At 45.3% G+C, this 16358-nt stretch overlaps 1 protein-coding gene and 1 long non-coding RNA gene across 2 annotated transcripts; one reads left to right on the forward strand and one right to left on the reverse strand.

The window, feature by feature from the left end:
• Positions 1-7504: 7504 nt before the first annotated feature.
• On the reverse strand, positions 7505-8672 carry LOC129064379 (uncharacterized). Its single transcript, XR_008528448.1, has 2 exons — positions 8477-8672; positions 7505-7738 (listed from the first exon to the last, which is right to left on the reverse strand). It is a non-coding gene; the product is annotated as an uncharacterized LOC129064379 (long non-coding RNA).
• On the forward strand, positions 8634-13950 carry ACTC1 (actin alpha cardiac muscle 1). Its single transcript, XM_054565619.1, has 7 exons — positions 8634-8718; positions 9297-9445; positions 10587-10911; positions 11579-11740; positions 11866-12057; positions 12865-13046; positions 13620-13950. Exons 2-7 carry the CDS (start codon positions 9317-9319, stop codon positions 13761-13763), a joined length of 1134 nt encoding a protein of 377 aa, XP_054421594.1. The 5' UTR covers positions 8634-8718; positions 9297-9316; the 3' UTR covers positions 13764-13950.
• The last annotated feature ends 2408 nt before the right edge of the window (positions 13951-16358 follow it).

Here is a 16358-nt window from a genome sequence, read left to right on the forward strand (position 1 = left end):
TATATAGCGGGCATTCAGGGAGTATCTGTTAAACAAATTGTAGTTATTCCAAAAGGGAACAACATATCTGTGTCTGTGTTCCTCTGAAAAAAAAAAAAAAGGTTAGGACAGGAAGTAATTTCTCAAATACAGCACAGTATACTAAAGCTTACCAATTATTCCCCCGAGTTTTTTCTTAGTTTTGAAACTTCTCTGTCCCTCAGCAGTGCTGTACACACTCTCTCTAGCTCATTTACAAAATTAGGCAGAATTGGTGTGTCGGGGATGGGAGGGAACCTATGAGTCAGTTAATTTTTTTAGGCTCAGCTCAGAATCCATAGACCATGACGCCTTGCCCAGGTGCCCAAGGGGGAGGGCTCTGTCCCTTTCCCCCACCCCTCCCAGCCTCTGCCAAAGGCCTCTTTTATGTTGCTTAGCCCAGATCTGTGTGGTGGGTGGCTGGATCTGTGTACGACTAATGTAGTATAAACATTTTTTTTGGTGTGCAAACACTGCCTCATTTATTCTAATATTCTTTGCTCCACCTGATACAATGCCTTGCCCAGAGAATGCATTTAACTAATATCAATTAGAAAGATTGAAAAAACCGCATCTTGATTTCAAAGGAATCTCTTTTGGCTACAAAATTAAATTTTTTCTCTTGTTTGTATCTGTATCTATACAATAAGCATCGGATTTTGATTTTATTTAGTTAGAAGTAATGTTTTTTTAAATCAAAGAGTTCATTCATCTGAAATATTTTGCTAATTATTTGTAAAATGAGAGAATAAGGATGTGTGAGTAAAAAACAAGCTTGACTCTCCCAGGGAAATTATTTGAAGCCCTTTGTTCAAAATCAGTCACTGAGACTTGGATGCCTTCTTGGTTGATGCTGAGAATTTAAATAATGTTCACAGAGACTGGGGGATAAAAAAATACTTTAATGGAAATGACACAAACTGACAATAGGATACTACATGTTTCTAGCATGCCACATTTTTTGTAAACAATATATTCCTATATATTACAATTTCAGTGTGGTGACATTATGAAATATTTTCTAGACCTTCTACATCCACAAATGTCCGTGAAAACAAAGAACATCTGTCAATCTTAGCTGTTGCCCAACCCAACTTCTAGGTTCCTAAAATTGTGTCTATGTGACTATGTGGCCGGATCAGATGTTTTGAACAGGTATGCTCCACTTACCCGCGAGACAGCTCCATGACATACAAGAAGTAGAAACCATAAACCTTTTACTCATATGACTGATTCTCTCAGATTCACACAAACATGTTCCAGGCGAGACGGCAGACAAGCTTAACATTTCATTTTTCATATTTAATCAGAATAAAGGTTAGTTTCCAGTTGGATCAAAGGAAAGTCTGGCTAGACACAATTATAAGCTATGGAACAATGTTTTAGGGTTTGATATTTAGACCTGAGGTGTGGGCACTTCCAAAACGCTGGAGCTGTTCTACTAAACCCAGCTTCCCGCTTTAGGGAGCAGCTTTGCCCTCTCCATTGCCATTTTGGGGCTCCCATCCCTGATCTGCACATCATGAACACAGTTTATCGAAGGGTTTCCATGGCCAGTGTGAAAGCAGAGACTCAGCCCTTGCACCCGTATCAGGGTGTGCTTCTGATTTATTTCTGACGGTGTTCTATTCACATAGAAATTCACGGGATGGGTGAAGGGGCTCCAGGTTACTCTTTCCATCACCCTCTCCCTACCCCTCTGCCCATCCCCACCCACCAGCTTGGGCCAGTAGCTTAGTGATGTGATCATCAAGCGGACACCAGCAATGACTGATTATGCCAGACTTGGGGATAAGATTACTTTAGGGTTTTGGGGCTCCCTTCCTGAACCCTCAGGAGCAGAACTCCAGACTCCTGTGTCGTTGGACAGAAGACAAAGGAAGAAGATGGCTGTAGCCATTGGTGGAGAGATGCGCTTAGCATTTTGTGGCAGTTATACATATGGAATCTCTCCCTGGAATATGGCATATTTTAATAGAATTTGCAAAAGTGTTAACTGAACAGAGGACCCCTTCTTTGTTCATCTATAAAGAGTGTTCTCAGCTTCGGTCTATCTAGTTCTTACAGGTATTTCTCTGCAGATATACTTCACTCGGTTGCACCCTTTGGGTCATGCTCAAGATTTTTCCTGATCATTTTTCAAAGGCACATCATGGTTTAATGGCCGACTCCGTTCTCTGTTCCGGAGGGCTGGCCCTTCTCTCCGCAATGCCCAGGCACCCAGGCCTAGGTATCTGTGAGAGTGCCAGCACTCTCACTCAGGATAGGGCTTGAGAAGGTATTCCAGTTGTTCTCACTTTGGAGGCATAACCTGTTTCCTTCTCCTGAGTGACACAGACGACTGGCTTTAGGCAAAGCCTTTATTTTTATTAATGTTTAATTTATGAAATTAAATTAGAGGCTGTGACGCTAAGATTAATTGGTTATTGGTAGTCGTAATGAAAAGGCGTTGTAAATATATTTCCTAAAACAACTGCTTTCAGGCCCACCACAAAAAGAAAAAATCTTCAGCAATATACTTACATGGTTTACTTTTATGTTATTGATAGAGTCCTGTTTTTAGAATGCAGTTTTGAAATAGTTCAACAGCTGAGTTGGAAACTAAAACCCACCCTCCAAAATACAAGAGAGATATGGATGGTATAATCCCTAGGGCAGAGCCTGCTCCCAGTTTGGCTTTCTTTGGGTCCAGCTGTTGACTAGAGATAATTTGGATTATAATAGTAAAATCAAGAAATGCTTTTAATGCAAATTCCTTGCATTGCATGTCTCTCTGAAGAACAAGTGTACATTCTTGCAACTACCAGAATAGGAAGCTATTTTTCTTTTCTCTACCCAGTGGCTCTAAGTAGCTATGGAAGCCGAGGTCTCATAAATTTTAGATCACATTTAGTTTTATTTTAGGGAGCTTAAAATATAGGGTTTTAGAAACTCAACAAGACATGTCCGTTTCTTTGTGCTTTTCTGTTTAGTGTCTCCTAGTTTACCAAAAAAAGCACGTATTATTTTTCTAATGAGGAAAATGTTATTTTAGATTGCCAATTATATTGATACTCCTCACCATGATGTTAAAAGGGAAGTCAAAATGGTATGATAATTTATAGGCAATGAATGTTCTCATTAAGCAATATATGCTTGCATTGAGTCGGAAGAAACCTACAAACATATTCATCTTGGACTCCCAGCTACCTGTACAGTGATCACACCAATTCTCATTTCAAATATTTTCTCTACTGTCTCCAAAGTGCAGTCTTATCCACCCATCCATCCACCCATCCATCTGTCCATCTGTTCATCCCTTGTCTTGTCCCACAAAAGGAAGTATGGTAGCTTACAAAGACAGACAAATAAAAGTTAAAAACAGAAGAAATAGAAAAATGAAAAATAAAGGTAGGTCTGTAGCAAATCATAGTAATTTATAATCATGTTAACAATTAGGCCACACATGCGGTTTTAGGATTTTTCTTAGCTAATACCAAAGCAAAAAAACCAGTGGTTGGTCACTAGATTCAGGCTCCACAGGATCAAAACAAACCAGTTAGTCAGTAGAAGTGCTACTGCTCTTGATTCTAACACCGGACAGGAAATTCTTGAAGAGGCTCAAAAAAAAAGACTGTGTCCTCTGATGAACGCTCATGACATTATCCTCGCCATAGAGGCAGTGGCACTTCTATCGGTGCTAGAGATGGCACATTTCTTATACAGTGGGTGGCATCACGTCAAAGAGCAGCTCTGTAAACGGACATCAGCTCTGCAGACTCCACCGCCAGCCCTCAGTCCAGAGACAGCTAAAAAGCTTCGCTGGGACCATGTGCACATCTGAAGTCTCAAGATCCTGCGCGGCCCCCCTAAATTCTCAGTAAGTGTTAGTGCTTGATATTATTGTCACTGTTATTCTGCGTCGGATGTGTGCCTACTCTTTAATGGGGGAGAGACGGCCCCGCATCATTAGGCCTGTGAGCCAAAGTGGTGCCAGGAGCACCTGTGAGCTCACAGCTCTGGCCTCCCCCGCAGGCCCTCCAGCACTGGCTCCAGCACAGAACACAGTCAGGCTTAGGCTGAGCAGTGACACGTTTGGGCTCTCAAAGGCAGGCTGGCTCCAGGTAACACCTGAAAAACTGAAACTCCATAAATAGAGTTACGGCCTGTGTGGGGAGGAAGCCAAATCTGAGCTCAGGGGAATACCTTCCAAGCAGAAACCTGCAAGCTTCAGCATTTTGTTCTCAAAGGACAAACCCCTTTTAAGGAATTAAACGGGCTTTAGAAATCCTTTGTGATTTCCGGGACCTATACCAGGACCGAAGAGAGTGAAAATTCGGCTTCTAGGTCATTAGGCCCTTGTGACTCCAAGACCCAAAAGGACCTCCCTTCTTCGGTCTGCTCCTACCTCCCACCTCCCCACAACTCCTAGGCTTGTCCTCTTCTAAGTCTTATTAAAGTGTTCATCACAGTTGGTCCTACCATGTCAGAAGGCAAGGACTGCCAGAATCTGCCAAGAACAGACTCCATGTGAAGTTGAAATACCCTCCCCCCTTGGGTGATCTCTTTGGTGGTTGCATGTAAAGCACAGGCCAGCATGTGGCAGCCTGGGCATGCCTTGGCATTGAATTCTCAGAGCCAGGATGTGCGGGGGCCAGCATCCCTTGCAGTCACGTCACTTTCTTCTTTTAATGAAAATTGAAACCCAGCTCCAGCCAGAGGGCAGTGGGAGTGAACAAGTGTGTAGGGGAAAAAAATAGAAATGTTTAAGAAGGCTAGCTCTCCCCACCCCTAACCCTGCCTGGTCTAGAAAGAGCCTCCCTTCCCTCCTAGCCCGGGGAACACGGGGGCTGCAGGAAGAGACTGAGAGGGAGCTTGTGTGGGGAGGAATTATGTCTGTTTCTGGCTTCTCTGTAAATACCGCAACACCTCCGAATGGAGGAACAGCTGGGATAAGTAACTGCTAATCCCCCAGTGCCTGGAGGAAGCCGGGCGCTCCCTTCCAGATCCCCGCAGATGGTGGATGAAACAGGCTTCCCTTGAGGCAAGGGCAGCGGGAACTGTCCCACCTTCTGTTCCTTCAGTTTGCCCTGCACGACTCCCTCACAGCCTGTCCCTGCCCAGAAGGACCTCGCTGGCCCTCAAGAGCCCTGGGGACACGCCCTCGCTTTGCCATCCCACTGGGATGCTCAAGGTCAGCCAACCCGGACTCGGCCAGCACTGGCAGCTTGGGCAGCATTCAGCAAACTCCGTGGGCCTAGGAAGGAACACGCAGACAGTGCTGCTAAACCTGTCCAGCTCTGTCGGTCACCTGGGAAGAGGGGCGGTAACTTATTTAAAATGCAGATTCAAAGCCCGAGGGTGAAACCAGGGAACTGAGTTTCTGTTAGGCAGTCCAGGTAATTTGGCCGCAGATGGTTCTAGCATTCTCCCCTGAGGACAGCAGTGCAAGTGGACTGGAAGGCATTTGGAACAGGGTCCTAAGTCAGGTGCCTGGATCGGAATCCTCACTCTTCCGGGTAAAAACCAGTTTTTCTCAAACTGCACGACAGAGCCATTTCTGGCTTTTTGAAATCACTTTTGTCACAATTTGCATTAAAAAATGAAATGAGGAGGTTGGTCACACGACAAGGTGAATGTACTTAACATTACTGAACAGTGGAATTTTAAATGGTTAATGTGGTAAATTTTATGATATGTATATTTTACCACGATTTAAAAAAATGGAATATCTAGAATGTACCACAGAGGACAAAGTCATTTTTATGTACTTAAGTAGGTGTGACAGAGGCCGATCTCAATTTTTAAATGAAATGGGTCCCTGAAAAATCATGCCAAATGAAAATCAGTCATTGAACCGTAGTTTCCTACTGATTTCTTTTTTAAAATACAGGGCGGCACAAACGTGGGTTTACAGTTGTGCGTACCGGAAACACAGTGTTTATTCTTCTTATTACTTATTAATTATTGTATTATTGTCCATACAAACAACTGTAAACCTACGTTTGCCTTGCCCTGTCTATGAAATAGGGTTCAAACTTTTAAACTGTGGAAATCGAGCCAAATCACAATGAATAACTATCAAACTGTCATAGGTCTTTGAGGGAAAAAGTGTTCTTTCTTACCACAGATATAATCCACATAAAAGTACATTTTGTTCTAAGTGGGAAAAAATGAAACTGTTTTAAAAACATCTCAGCATGAAGTGTTTTCTGAGTCTGGTCTCAGCGCCCCACCGACGCGCCGGACCTCTCCACAGCAGCCTGACCCAGAGGCAGCCAGGCTGCAGTTGGCCTCCCGAGCCAGGGGAGTGTCTGAAAAGGATTCAGGTCAGCAGCCATGGCGTTCAGTGACAAGCTCGACTTTCCAGCAGCTTCCTTTGCCCATATGGCCGTGAACATGGGATCTGCCATGAGCCACCCCCAAGTAGAAACTGTCTACTGTCTACATTTGTTGCACCCAAGTGTTCAGGAACTTGAGTCCTACTCTCCTTTTAAAACAATGAAGCTTTCTTTTGGGGGCTCCCTCTTTTAATGACTATCCCAGCGATTCCTTTCTTTCCTTCCCAGCAGTTACCGTAATTGTCCCTGACTTTCCTGTAACTGCCCTGCAGTCTATTCTGTAAAGGCTGTTTTATTTATCATTGTATCCCTGTACTGAGCACAGTTCTTGTCTCATAAATATTTGCTGAATCAATAAATGAAATTGACCTGATTCTTGGCTGCCTCCAAAAGTATCACTGTGACTGAACTGGAATCATTTATCATCTATGTCTCTTTTCAGGCATTTCTAATTATCATAATAATTAATAACCCTTGCCAGAAAAGAGTTACCATGTCCCTTTTCAGAGGGGAAAATTGGGGTTCAGGAAAGTGAAGTGACTTGACCAAGACTAAATAAATGTTTAGTAAGTGATAGAGGCAGGATTTGAACCCAGGACTGTGTGGCAGTAACAGCATTTCTCCTTTTTGGGGGAGGGGGTGGTCTTTTTGTTTCTATCTGAGACAAGGCAGCTCTTCTCTTTGCTTCCTCTCATTTGCATCGTTAACAGGCCTACTCTGCGGTGGGGGGAGATCCCAGTCAGGCCCCTCACCTGGCCCCCTCACCCGGCTGACCCCACAGTTTCTTTTCCAGACGAACCCAAACATGGTTAGGGAGCTCAGCAGGGAGGGCCCAGCATACCCCGTCCCTGCAAGTATCTAATCAGCAGGCCTTCTCAGCATATCAATCCAAGACCACTCTAGAGATAGATGCCTGTGCCCAGTTTTCTATTTTTAACTGGTGTGAACAGGAGGAAAAACACAAGCATTAAAAATCAAAGTGCCAGTCGAGAACTGAGAATACAGGGCACCCCAGGGCAAACTAGTGATCTGTGTCCTTTTCCTGTCTCTCTGATCTTATGTCCCTCTCCCCGCTTCACGTCATCTTTCTGTTCCCTTCTCTTAAGTCCCAAGAGCCTTCAAAAACCTGTTTCCACGAAGAAGCTGACATCAATCATTGACACCAATGCTTCTCACACTTTAATGTACCTGTAAATCAACCGGGCATCTGGCTACAATGCAGATTCCCCTTTAGCTAGGGCAGGCCCAGGGACTCTCTGCCTTTCTAACTCATTGCTGGTTATGACGACACGGCTCGTCCATACGACGTATGTTTATATGGTTGAAGTTGCGGTTATCTTCTTGGCAAGGATTTGCTCTCTCGGTCTTATAGGCTTTTCCCCCGGTTTACAGAAGGTCACCTGTAAGCAAAAGGACAAGTTATTTCTGGCATTTGCTTCTTCATTGACTTTGGTTGCAGGGGATCCTCTTTTGGATAAAGACCCGAGTCAGTGTGAGCAAAGTCCCGCAGCAGGGAGGAGAGCTGCCTGATATTTGGGCTGGGCTGAACCTGACCTCTGTCCAGCAGCACTTGGCCAGGCTCTCACAGCTGCTCTCCTTGGCCTTCTCTCTGGACGGACCTTGAGCCATGCATGGGCTGGGGACTAAGATGGCCTTGGTTCATCTCAGCTTTCTGCTCCAGAGGCGCACAGCCCCTGCTCCCGGAGTCAAGTCGTCCAGGCTGATGGGGACTAGACCGGAAGGGTGACCTGTCCCAGGGGCCACTTTTCTAGCCACCCAAATGTGCTGCTGGGGAGCCCTTTGGGCCCATGAGGCCTCCCAGGGCTCTGCTCCTCCAGCTCCCGGTCCTGGAAGATGAGAGGCTGCTGTCACTCCCGTACTGCCCTGGCCCAGCTGTCGGGACCCCTCAGTAGAGGGCAGGGTGACAAGCCTTCCCGCTTCTACGTGGCTTATAGTCTCTTAGGCTGGCGGGGCTTGGGAGGAATCAGCCCACAGCACACTCAGGGATCACCCCCACCTAGGGAGGGGGAGGGGAGGGCTGGCGTCACTTAGTCTTCCCCTGCCCCCGACCCTTCACGGCCTGCCCCTCCCTAGCTCCCTATTTGGCCATCCCCTGGTTGCCCCCTCCCCTTCCTTACATGGTCTGGGGGCCCCCCTGGCTGATCCTCTCCCCTGCCCTTGGCTCCATGAATGGCCTCGGCGCTCCTCAGTGGTACGAAGGCGACCAAATAAGGCAAGGTGGCCGACCGGGCCCCCCACCCCTGCCCCCGGCCTCTCCAACTGACTCCGTCCGTCAGCGCGCTATAAAGCAGCGCGCACCGCACCCGACACCCAGCGCCTGCCGCCGGAGCCGAGCCCAGCCCAGCCCGACCCGCGGACGGTGAGTCAGCGCCGCCTCCCCTGCCCCGCCCTTCCCACTCGCCTGCGGACCCGGACGGCCGCCCAGGACTCACAGAGCCAGGGCATCGCGCTCCGGCGGCTCCGGCAATTTCTTTCTTAAGAAACTTTTAGATTTCACTCTAACTCCTTTTGTCCTGGGAAGTCACTGGAGAGGGGTGCGCGGTGTAGGCGCGTCTGCTCTCGCGCACTTTTTCCTCCAGCTGGGGCACGGGCAGGAATGGGGATGCTGATGGGGCCGATGTGGGTTCCCAGTTTGAGAAAAGGCGAAAATATAAAGGGCTAGGAAGGACCTGGTAAGAGGTGACTGTCCCTCCTTTCACCTGGGACAGAGAGCGAACCTGGCCAGGGAGCCTGGGGTGGTTCCTCTCCCCGTCTCTACGCACTCCTACCCCCAATCCCCGCTGTACCCTCCCACCCTCTCTTTTTCTGCCGCGAGGGGAAGGAAGGTGGCAGGTGTACCCCCCACCCCACCCCCCTCTGCTCTGTCCCCTCCTCTGGGACGCGGAGAAGGCCCGCTCTGTAGGCACTGAGCGTGGGGCACCTCTTCTCAACCTGCAGACCCCGCTGAAGCTGCCAAGATGTGCGACGACGAGGAGACCACCGCCCTGGTGTGTGACAACGGCTCGGGGCTGGTGAAGGCCGGTTTCGCGGGCGATGACGCGCCCCGCGCAGTCTTCCCTTCCATCGTGGGCCGCCCGCGTCACCAGGTAAACTTTCCACCCCTCCTGTTGTCCTGGGGAGCAGCCCTAGCCCCTCCCCACATCTCTCCCTGCAACCTCTTCAGCCCAGCAGTCTAGGAAATGTCTCACCTGAGCCTCCGGTTTCATGACCTCTTAGGTCAAGTAAGGAAAAGACTGAACTTCAAATCCAAACCAAGGCAAGCAATTCTCACACCCACCACTGAAGGAGGGTGTGAAATGTGCATTTTCCTATTCACTTCAGGGACACAACTCCAACTCCCTCGTGTGAAAAGGCTTCTCTCTCTCCACTCCTGACCTGCATTTTCAGTCTTCAGCCTCTCCTCTACCTTTTTGTGCCCTTCACTTTATTCCTTGGCCTCTCTTTTCAGTCCTGTTCAAAACGTAATAATATAACTTCTCTCAACCAACCCGGGGCCAAGCCACATTCCTCTCTCTTGTTCACAGCCAGCTTACAGAGCTCCCAAAAGATGTAATCTATCTGCTTCCTGGCTGATGCATTTTTAGAAGCCAGACGTGACAGAGTCAGTAAGTGCTATGGTGATAGTGACATACCACCTTGTTTATTAAGAGAAATGCCACCCTCTCCGGCTTTGCCACATGCCTGGTCAGACAGGCTGCCAGAGAGGAGAGCCGTATTCCTCAGTGCTGGCGAGTGATGAGCCCGGGACAGCTCTGGGCAGGCTGGATTTCACTGGCATGCCAGCCTGGCTTTTCATGTGCACTTGATGAATGTCAAAATCTTTTCTTAGGAGAAACACAATGTGTCAGTAATTCTCTCATTTCACAATGCAGTCACTTATATTCTAGTTGACATGGGTGATGAAGTTAATAATTTAATGAAGGCATTATGGTATTTTTAAAATGAGGTGAGGCTCTACTTCAGGGAATGAGCATTGTTCCCTTCCCCCCCAGTTATATTCTAAACAATAAAATTATCCTTTTGGGGGTGGGGAGGGGAGTGGGTGAAGAAAACGTCCTAGATTGATTTTAAGTGATATTTCTAAATTAGAGTAAAATGCTATCGCTTTTTATTTCTGGTCTTTATGAGGTATTCATTGACTTGGGCAGTTAGATGTAAATTTATAAAGCATCAATTATATTCCCCACATGGTAGAAGCTTGATCCTCCCATCTTTTTCTTCTTATAGGGCGTCATGGTGGGTATGGGTCAGAAGGATTCCTATGTAGGTGATGAGGCCCAGAGTAAGCGAGGTATCCTGACTCTCAAATACCCCATCGAGCATGGCATCATCACCAACTGGGATGATATGGAGAAGATATGGCACCATACCTTCTACAATGAGCTCCGCGTGGCCCCTGAGGAGCACCCCACTCTGCTCACCGAGGCCCCGCTGAACCCCAAGGCCAACCGTGAGAAGATGACCCAGATCATGTTTGAGACCTTCAATGTCCCTGCCATGTATGTGGCCATCCAGGCAGTGCTGTCCCTATATGCTTCTGGCCGTACCACAGGTATATTTGGGCTCTGGGGACAGTCACCGATGAATCACATTCCCAAGTCATTGACGTTGCTGTGAGTCAGTTTCCCCAATTGAAATGATCCTTTCGCTCATACTCCATGGGAAGGTGTTGGTGCTAAGAGAGAAAGGAAACCATAGTTCCTTTCTGTGGTTAGTCTCAGAGCACATGTATTTCTAAGAGCTGAAACTGCGTGGTGTCACATGATGAGGCACCAAACGATGTATCATCCTGGAACGCAGCAGTCATTGGCATGTGTTCATACCATCACAGCCCCTGGGCGAATGTTATCAAGGAGAACCCATATTCCCCACATGGTCTGAGTCAAAAGAGAGAGAAACACGTGTAAGTTAGACAGGAGGAAAGAAAAACACGCCTGGATGCTTACATGATGTGCTAATGCTGATAAAAGGCATGGTCATTTGAAAGTGTCCTGGGGAAATTTTTCTACTACAATATTTAAAAGGATGAGCTATGGCTGACTTCAGCTTTAACATTCATTGTGCTCATTTTTATTCTTCCTGTGTAAGGGATATAATTTTATCTGGATCCTTGCCCAGCACTAGTTTATCTTAGCCACGATCGGAAGTAGGCTCTGACATGGCTGAAAACAGTGGTGTCACCAGGGATTCACCTCGGTCTTGTCTACCTCCACTGACAGGCATTGTTCTGGACTCTGGGGATGGTGTAACTCACAATGTCCCCATCTACGAGGGCTACGCTCTGCCCCATGCCATCATGCGTCTGGATCTAGCAGGTCGGGATCTCACTGACTATCTCATGAAGATCCTTACTGAGCGTGGCTACTCCTTTGTCACCACTGGTGAGTGTGCACGTCTCGTGTGCTACAGCACGTGTCTGCTTTCTCCCTTCACCCGTGAATCCATCTGCCTCCTATAGTTGACTTCATTCTTCAGAGCTTGACTGGGATCCTCTTTATTTCTCCAGCTGAACGTGAAATTGTCCGTGACATTAAAGAGAAGCTCTGCTATGTCGCTCTGGATTTTGAGAATGAGATGGCCACAGCTGCTTCTTCATCCTCCCTGGAGAAGAGCTATGAACTGCCTGATGGCCAAGTCATCACTATCGGCAATGAGCGCTTCCGCTGCCCCGAGACGCTCTTCCAGCCCTCCTTCATCGGTGAGTGGTAGGGTCTGCTGCAGAGGTACAGCTTTTCCCTGGAAATCTTGGGAGGTCCCAGAGTAAAGTCCATTATGATAAAGAAGGAGTAAGGGCCCTTGAGTTAAAAGAAGTTATAGCTTGGAGTCCCACACAACTCAGTCTCAGGTTCTGATGGTTCATTAAAGGCACAGCCATCAGTGTTCTGTTGCAGTGGAATGATAAAAGATGACACACTGGCTTTATCTCAAAAGAAAGGGTAAGTCAGTGTAATAACTGAGTAATTTCTGTCTGCAAGAAAGAGACGATTACTCAAGGGTGCTGATTGATTCCAATGAGCTCCATTACCAAAGAGCTGCGCTATTTGAGTTACTCATATAGCTTTTGAGTTACTCATGGTTAAATGCAGCAACAGTCATAGTAATAACTGGCGTGACATTTATGTCACCAAACATCTTACCTAAGGAATGATTTACGAAAGGAAGCTTCTGAGGATCTTATTTTAGTCTGTAAATAACACTTACATGAATTTAACTTAAATGTATGTCTTATCCCTTTTCTAATACATTTTTATCCATCTGGTGGCTATAGCAAGTGTTCAGTCTCAACAGGTGCCAAACGCAATTGTTTGCTTCTTGGCATTCTGCTGCAGACTCAGCACTTTTAGAGACACCTGTTCCACAAATGCCATTAGTGTACCTTATGAAGGAGCATATGTTTCAGAGACAAATGGAGACAGTTCACCAACACAGAGGAGCCCTGTTCTCACCCCTCCACCCTGGCCTTCTGGCCTAAGTGCATAGTGATTTTTTTAAAATGTGTTCCTAGGTATGGAATCTGCTGGCATCCATGAAACGACTTATAATAGCATCATGAAGTGTGACATTGACATCCGTAAGGACCTGTATGCCAACAATGTCTTATCTGGAGGAACCACCATGTACCCTGGGATTGCTGATCGCATGCAAAAGGAAATCACTGCGCTGGCCCCGAGCACCATGAAGATTAAGGTAAAGAACTTCTGCGCCTGGGGGAGCCAACAGAGGGCTTGGTATTCCAAGCAGAACACGTTCCTACCCCCTTTTCCCTCACACTTAGTTTCCTGTCTACTAAAAACTTTATCTTTTAGCTTCTCTAGCACTTCTTTTTTCTGATTTTTCTAGCACTTTTTTTTTTATTTTTCTAGCACGTTTCCCAAGATAGGAGACTTTAAAAATGCTTTCAATTGGTGGATAAAAAAAAATCTTTGAAGGAAAAAAAATGTTTTCAAAGTCCCCAACTTTGGGGCTTTTAGCTTGTTGCCACATCACGCTCAAGTTCAGAGAAGTGGGAAATTTAGCTTTTTGCCACATTATACTTGACTTCAGACAAGTGGGAGATTCTGTTTTATAAAGTACTTGATAATAAAAATAATGAAGGAGAGGAAAAGTTCATAAAACTTAACTCAGCCATAATAATTTGTGGTATGAAGTATCTCACATGACAATGGATTAATATCTGATTTTTTTTCTCTTAGTCTCCTCAACATGTGGCTTGCTCTTTTGCTTCAGAGTTGCCTGGAAGTTTTTGTTTTCTTTCTGCAGATCATCGCTCCCCCTGAGCGCAAGTACTCTGTGTGGATCGGGGGCTCCATTCTGGCCTCTCTGTCCACCTTCCAGCAGATGTGGATCAGCAAGCAAGAGTACGATGAGGCAGGCCCATCCATCGTCCACCGCAAATGCTTCTGAGGTGCCTTTTCTCTTAGTCTACCTTACATTCAGGATGACAGTATTATGCTTCTTGGAGTCTTCCAACCCACCCTCCCTCATCTCTTCATCAATCATTGTACAGTTTGTTTACACACGTGCAATTTATTTGTGCTTCTAATATTTATTGCTTTATAAATAAACAAGACAGGACTTGCAACCTACAAAAGCCTCTCTTACTTCCTTTTGGGCTAGGAATACGGTGCATACAATGTTTGCATACTTCAGACTGTGAACTCTTAGATTGATGGCTTTGACACTGTGTGTATTGTGATATTACACAAAGGTCATCAGATGAATTAGTGTGACATTTATCTGTGAGTTATGATACTAAATTTGGATTTTACACTTTGGGGCAGAATCATGAACCTATTCCATATCTGAAAAGCAGATTAGGTTTAGGTTCACATATGCAAGAAATGAAAGATAAAACAATTCTCTGAGATTAGTTTCCATGAATGATACTGAAAATTATTCTTTTAGCATACGTTGCAGCTGTCTCTATAACTTTGCAGAAACCACATATATACTGGTGGTGAGAAAGTCAAAGGTTATTTTATACAAATTAGCTTAAAGTCTCAATTTTTGGACTAATTAGTTGTCTTCCTGAGGACTATGCATGTTAGCAGGGAGACACTGAAGCCAGCTGACAGTTAAGCCTGGCCATGACCCGTTTCAAATGCCCCCTCAACAAGTCAGGACACTGCAGGTTCAAAATAGACATGAGAAAACAGGTGCCAGAAACTCCTGCCTAATCAGTGACTATCTTGTGGGACAGAGGTCTTCAGTCTCTTCACTTATTTTAAGTCTTGGGATCCTGCATTGAGTAGAGTCAAGGCTATGAGGTCCCAAGGGAGGAAAGGGAGCGGAAAGCCACAACATTCCTTTCCTCCATGCTGGGCTTTCTGCAGTATGTGGGCGACGGTGGTCCTGGGGGCAGCGCCCAAAAGAAAAAGTTGTGCTCTGTCCTTGAGGGGCTCACATACTCTCCACATAGAGACATGGGCCTGGGTCTTGAAGGATGGTTAAGAGCTAGAGAGGTGAGAAGAACAGGGAGGAAATCCCAACAGAAGGAAATGGGGCAGAGGCAGCACACAGGGAAGGCACAGGGCAGGCTGGAGGGAGTGGACGAATTTTTCGGAAATCGGTTTGGAGAGGTAGATTTCAACTTCACTGCAGAAGCTATAAAATTTTTCATTTTCAAATTAATTGTTAATGGACTGTAGTTAGAGCATTTGGATGGACTTAATTGAACTTTTATCTATTGATGAGGGAATCAAGACACAAAGAGATTAAGCAACTGATACAATGTTAAAGACTTTGTGGAATTCCCCAGATATGAACCCCGATTTTCTTACATGTAATCTCATGGTGCTTCTAAAACCAAATTTAGGGCTAACGTTTAAAACCAAACTTATAAACATAAACATATAGACATAAAACTTTAGTCATGGCCTATCAAGAGTAACTTCATTCTATCACACATGCTTTTGGGTGCCTGGGTTGAAAATTTGGGAGTATTTTATGCTCACCAGACACATCTTTAGTAAGTTGCCATTGTCATTATCATTCAAAGTTGTAACTGTGTATTTATCTTCTTCATTAAAAAATAAGTCTTGATTCCTGACTCTGGGCCAAGCAAGATAGTAGGTGCAGGGCACATAAAGATGGATCAGGGAACGTTTTCTGTTCTTAAGCTCAGAATTTAGAGTCCCATAATTAGCATAGCTGAATGGAAGGTTTTCTTTGCATTAAGGGTTAAATAATAAATAAATTTGGTGGCATTGTCTATTGATAAGATTAATTTTATTGTAGATTTTGCTTTTCCCCCCTCAACTGTATCCTTTAGCACAGATAAATTGGCTTCAAAGCTAGGTTCAGTCATGAGATGGAATTGGGGAAAATATGGGTAATATGATTTAGCCAGTGTTCATGTTTCTTTTTCTTCATCTCTCAAATTGAGTACCTTATGTATTATGAATTTTGACTTCTAAATACAGTATTAATAACTTAAGTTTAGACAACTGGCTTGGGTATCACTTGTGGTTCTTCCTATGTATAAATGGAAAGGGAATTGGGTATTATTATTTCTACTTAAAAGTGGAAGCTTTCATAATCAGTTTTCAGAAGTGGTAAGCACAGATTCTTGTTGAATTCCAAACTTTTCTCATCTCTCCTTAATGATGGGGTATAAAATATTAGAACTGCTGAACCTTCTAATAATTGTGCCTAAGGAAGGTACTAAGACAACAAAGTTTTTCCTAAGGCCACCTTCACATGTGTAAAGTAATGGAGATGCCTACAGTGAATATGTCTTTGCTTAAGATGCACTGTAAATAGACATATAGATCATGATATTTCTTCTCAGTTTATAACGAAAAGAGTGTTTTTGTTCATTTCTAATACACCAAAACACCTCTTCTGTCATTTGCAAAGAAAATGGAATGTTCAGAAGTGTAGGGTTGATTTACTATACCCAGGGCCTAAAACGATGTCACTGGGGAGCCACCCTTATCTCCATTTCTTCTATGGGATCTGTAATGGACTGAATTATATCCCCCCAGAATTCATATTCCA

This window comes from Pteronotus mesoamericanus, unplaced genomic scaffold, assembly GCF_021234165.1.
Source record: "Pteronotus mesoamericanus isolate MK-2021 breed Mesoamerican mustached bat unplaced genomic scaffold, CSHL_Meso_final contig_164, whole genome shotgun sequence".
NCBI classification, from domain to species: domain Eukaryota; kingdom Metazoa; phylum Chordata; class Mammalia; order Chiroptera; family Mormoopidae; genus Pteronotus; species Pteronotus mesoamericanus.

Coding starts and splice junctions, on each gene's coding strand:
- ACTC1 (XM_054565619.1), top strand. CDS start 9,317: ATGTGCGACGACGAGGAGACCACCGCCCTGGTGTGTGACAACGGCTCG. Junction 10,912..11,578: donor TGCTTCTGGCCGTACCACAG/GTATATTTGGGC, acceptor CTCCACTGACAG/GCATTGTTCTGGACTCTGGG. Junction 12,058..12,864: donor CTTCCAGCCCTCCTTCATCG/GTGAGTGGTAGG, acceptor ATGTGTTCCTAG/GTATGGAATCTGCTGGCATC.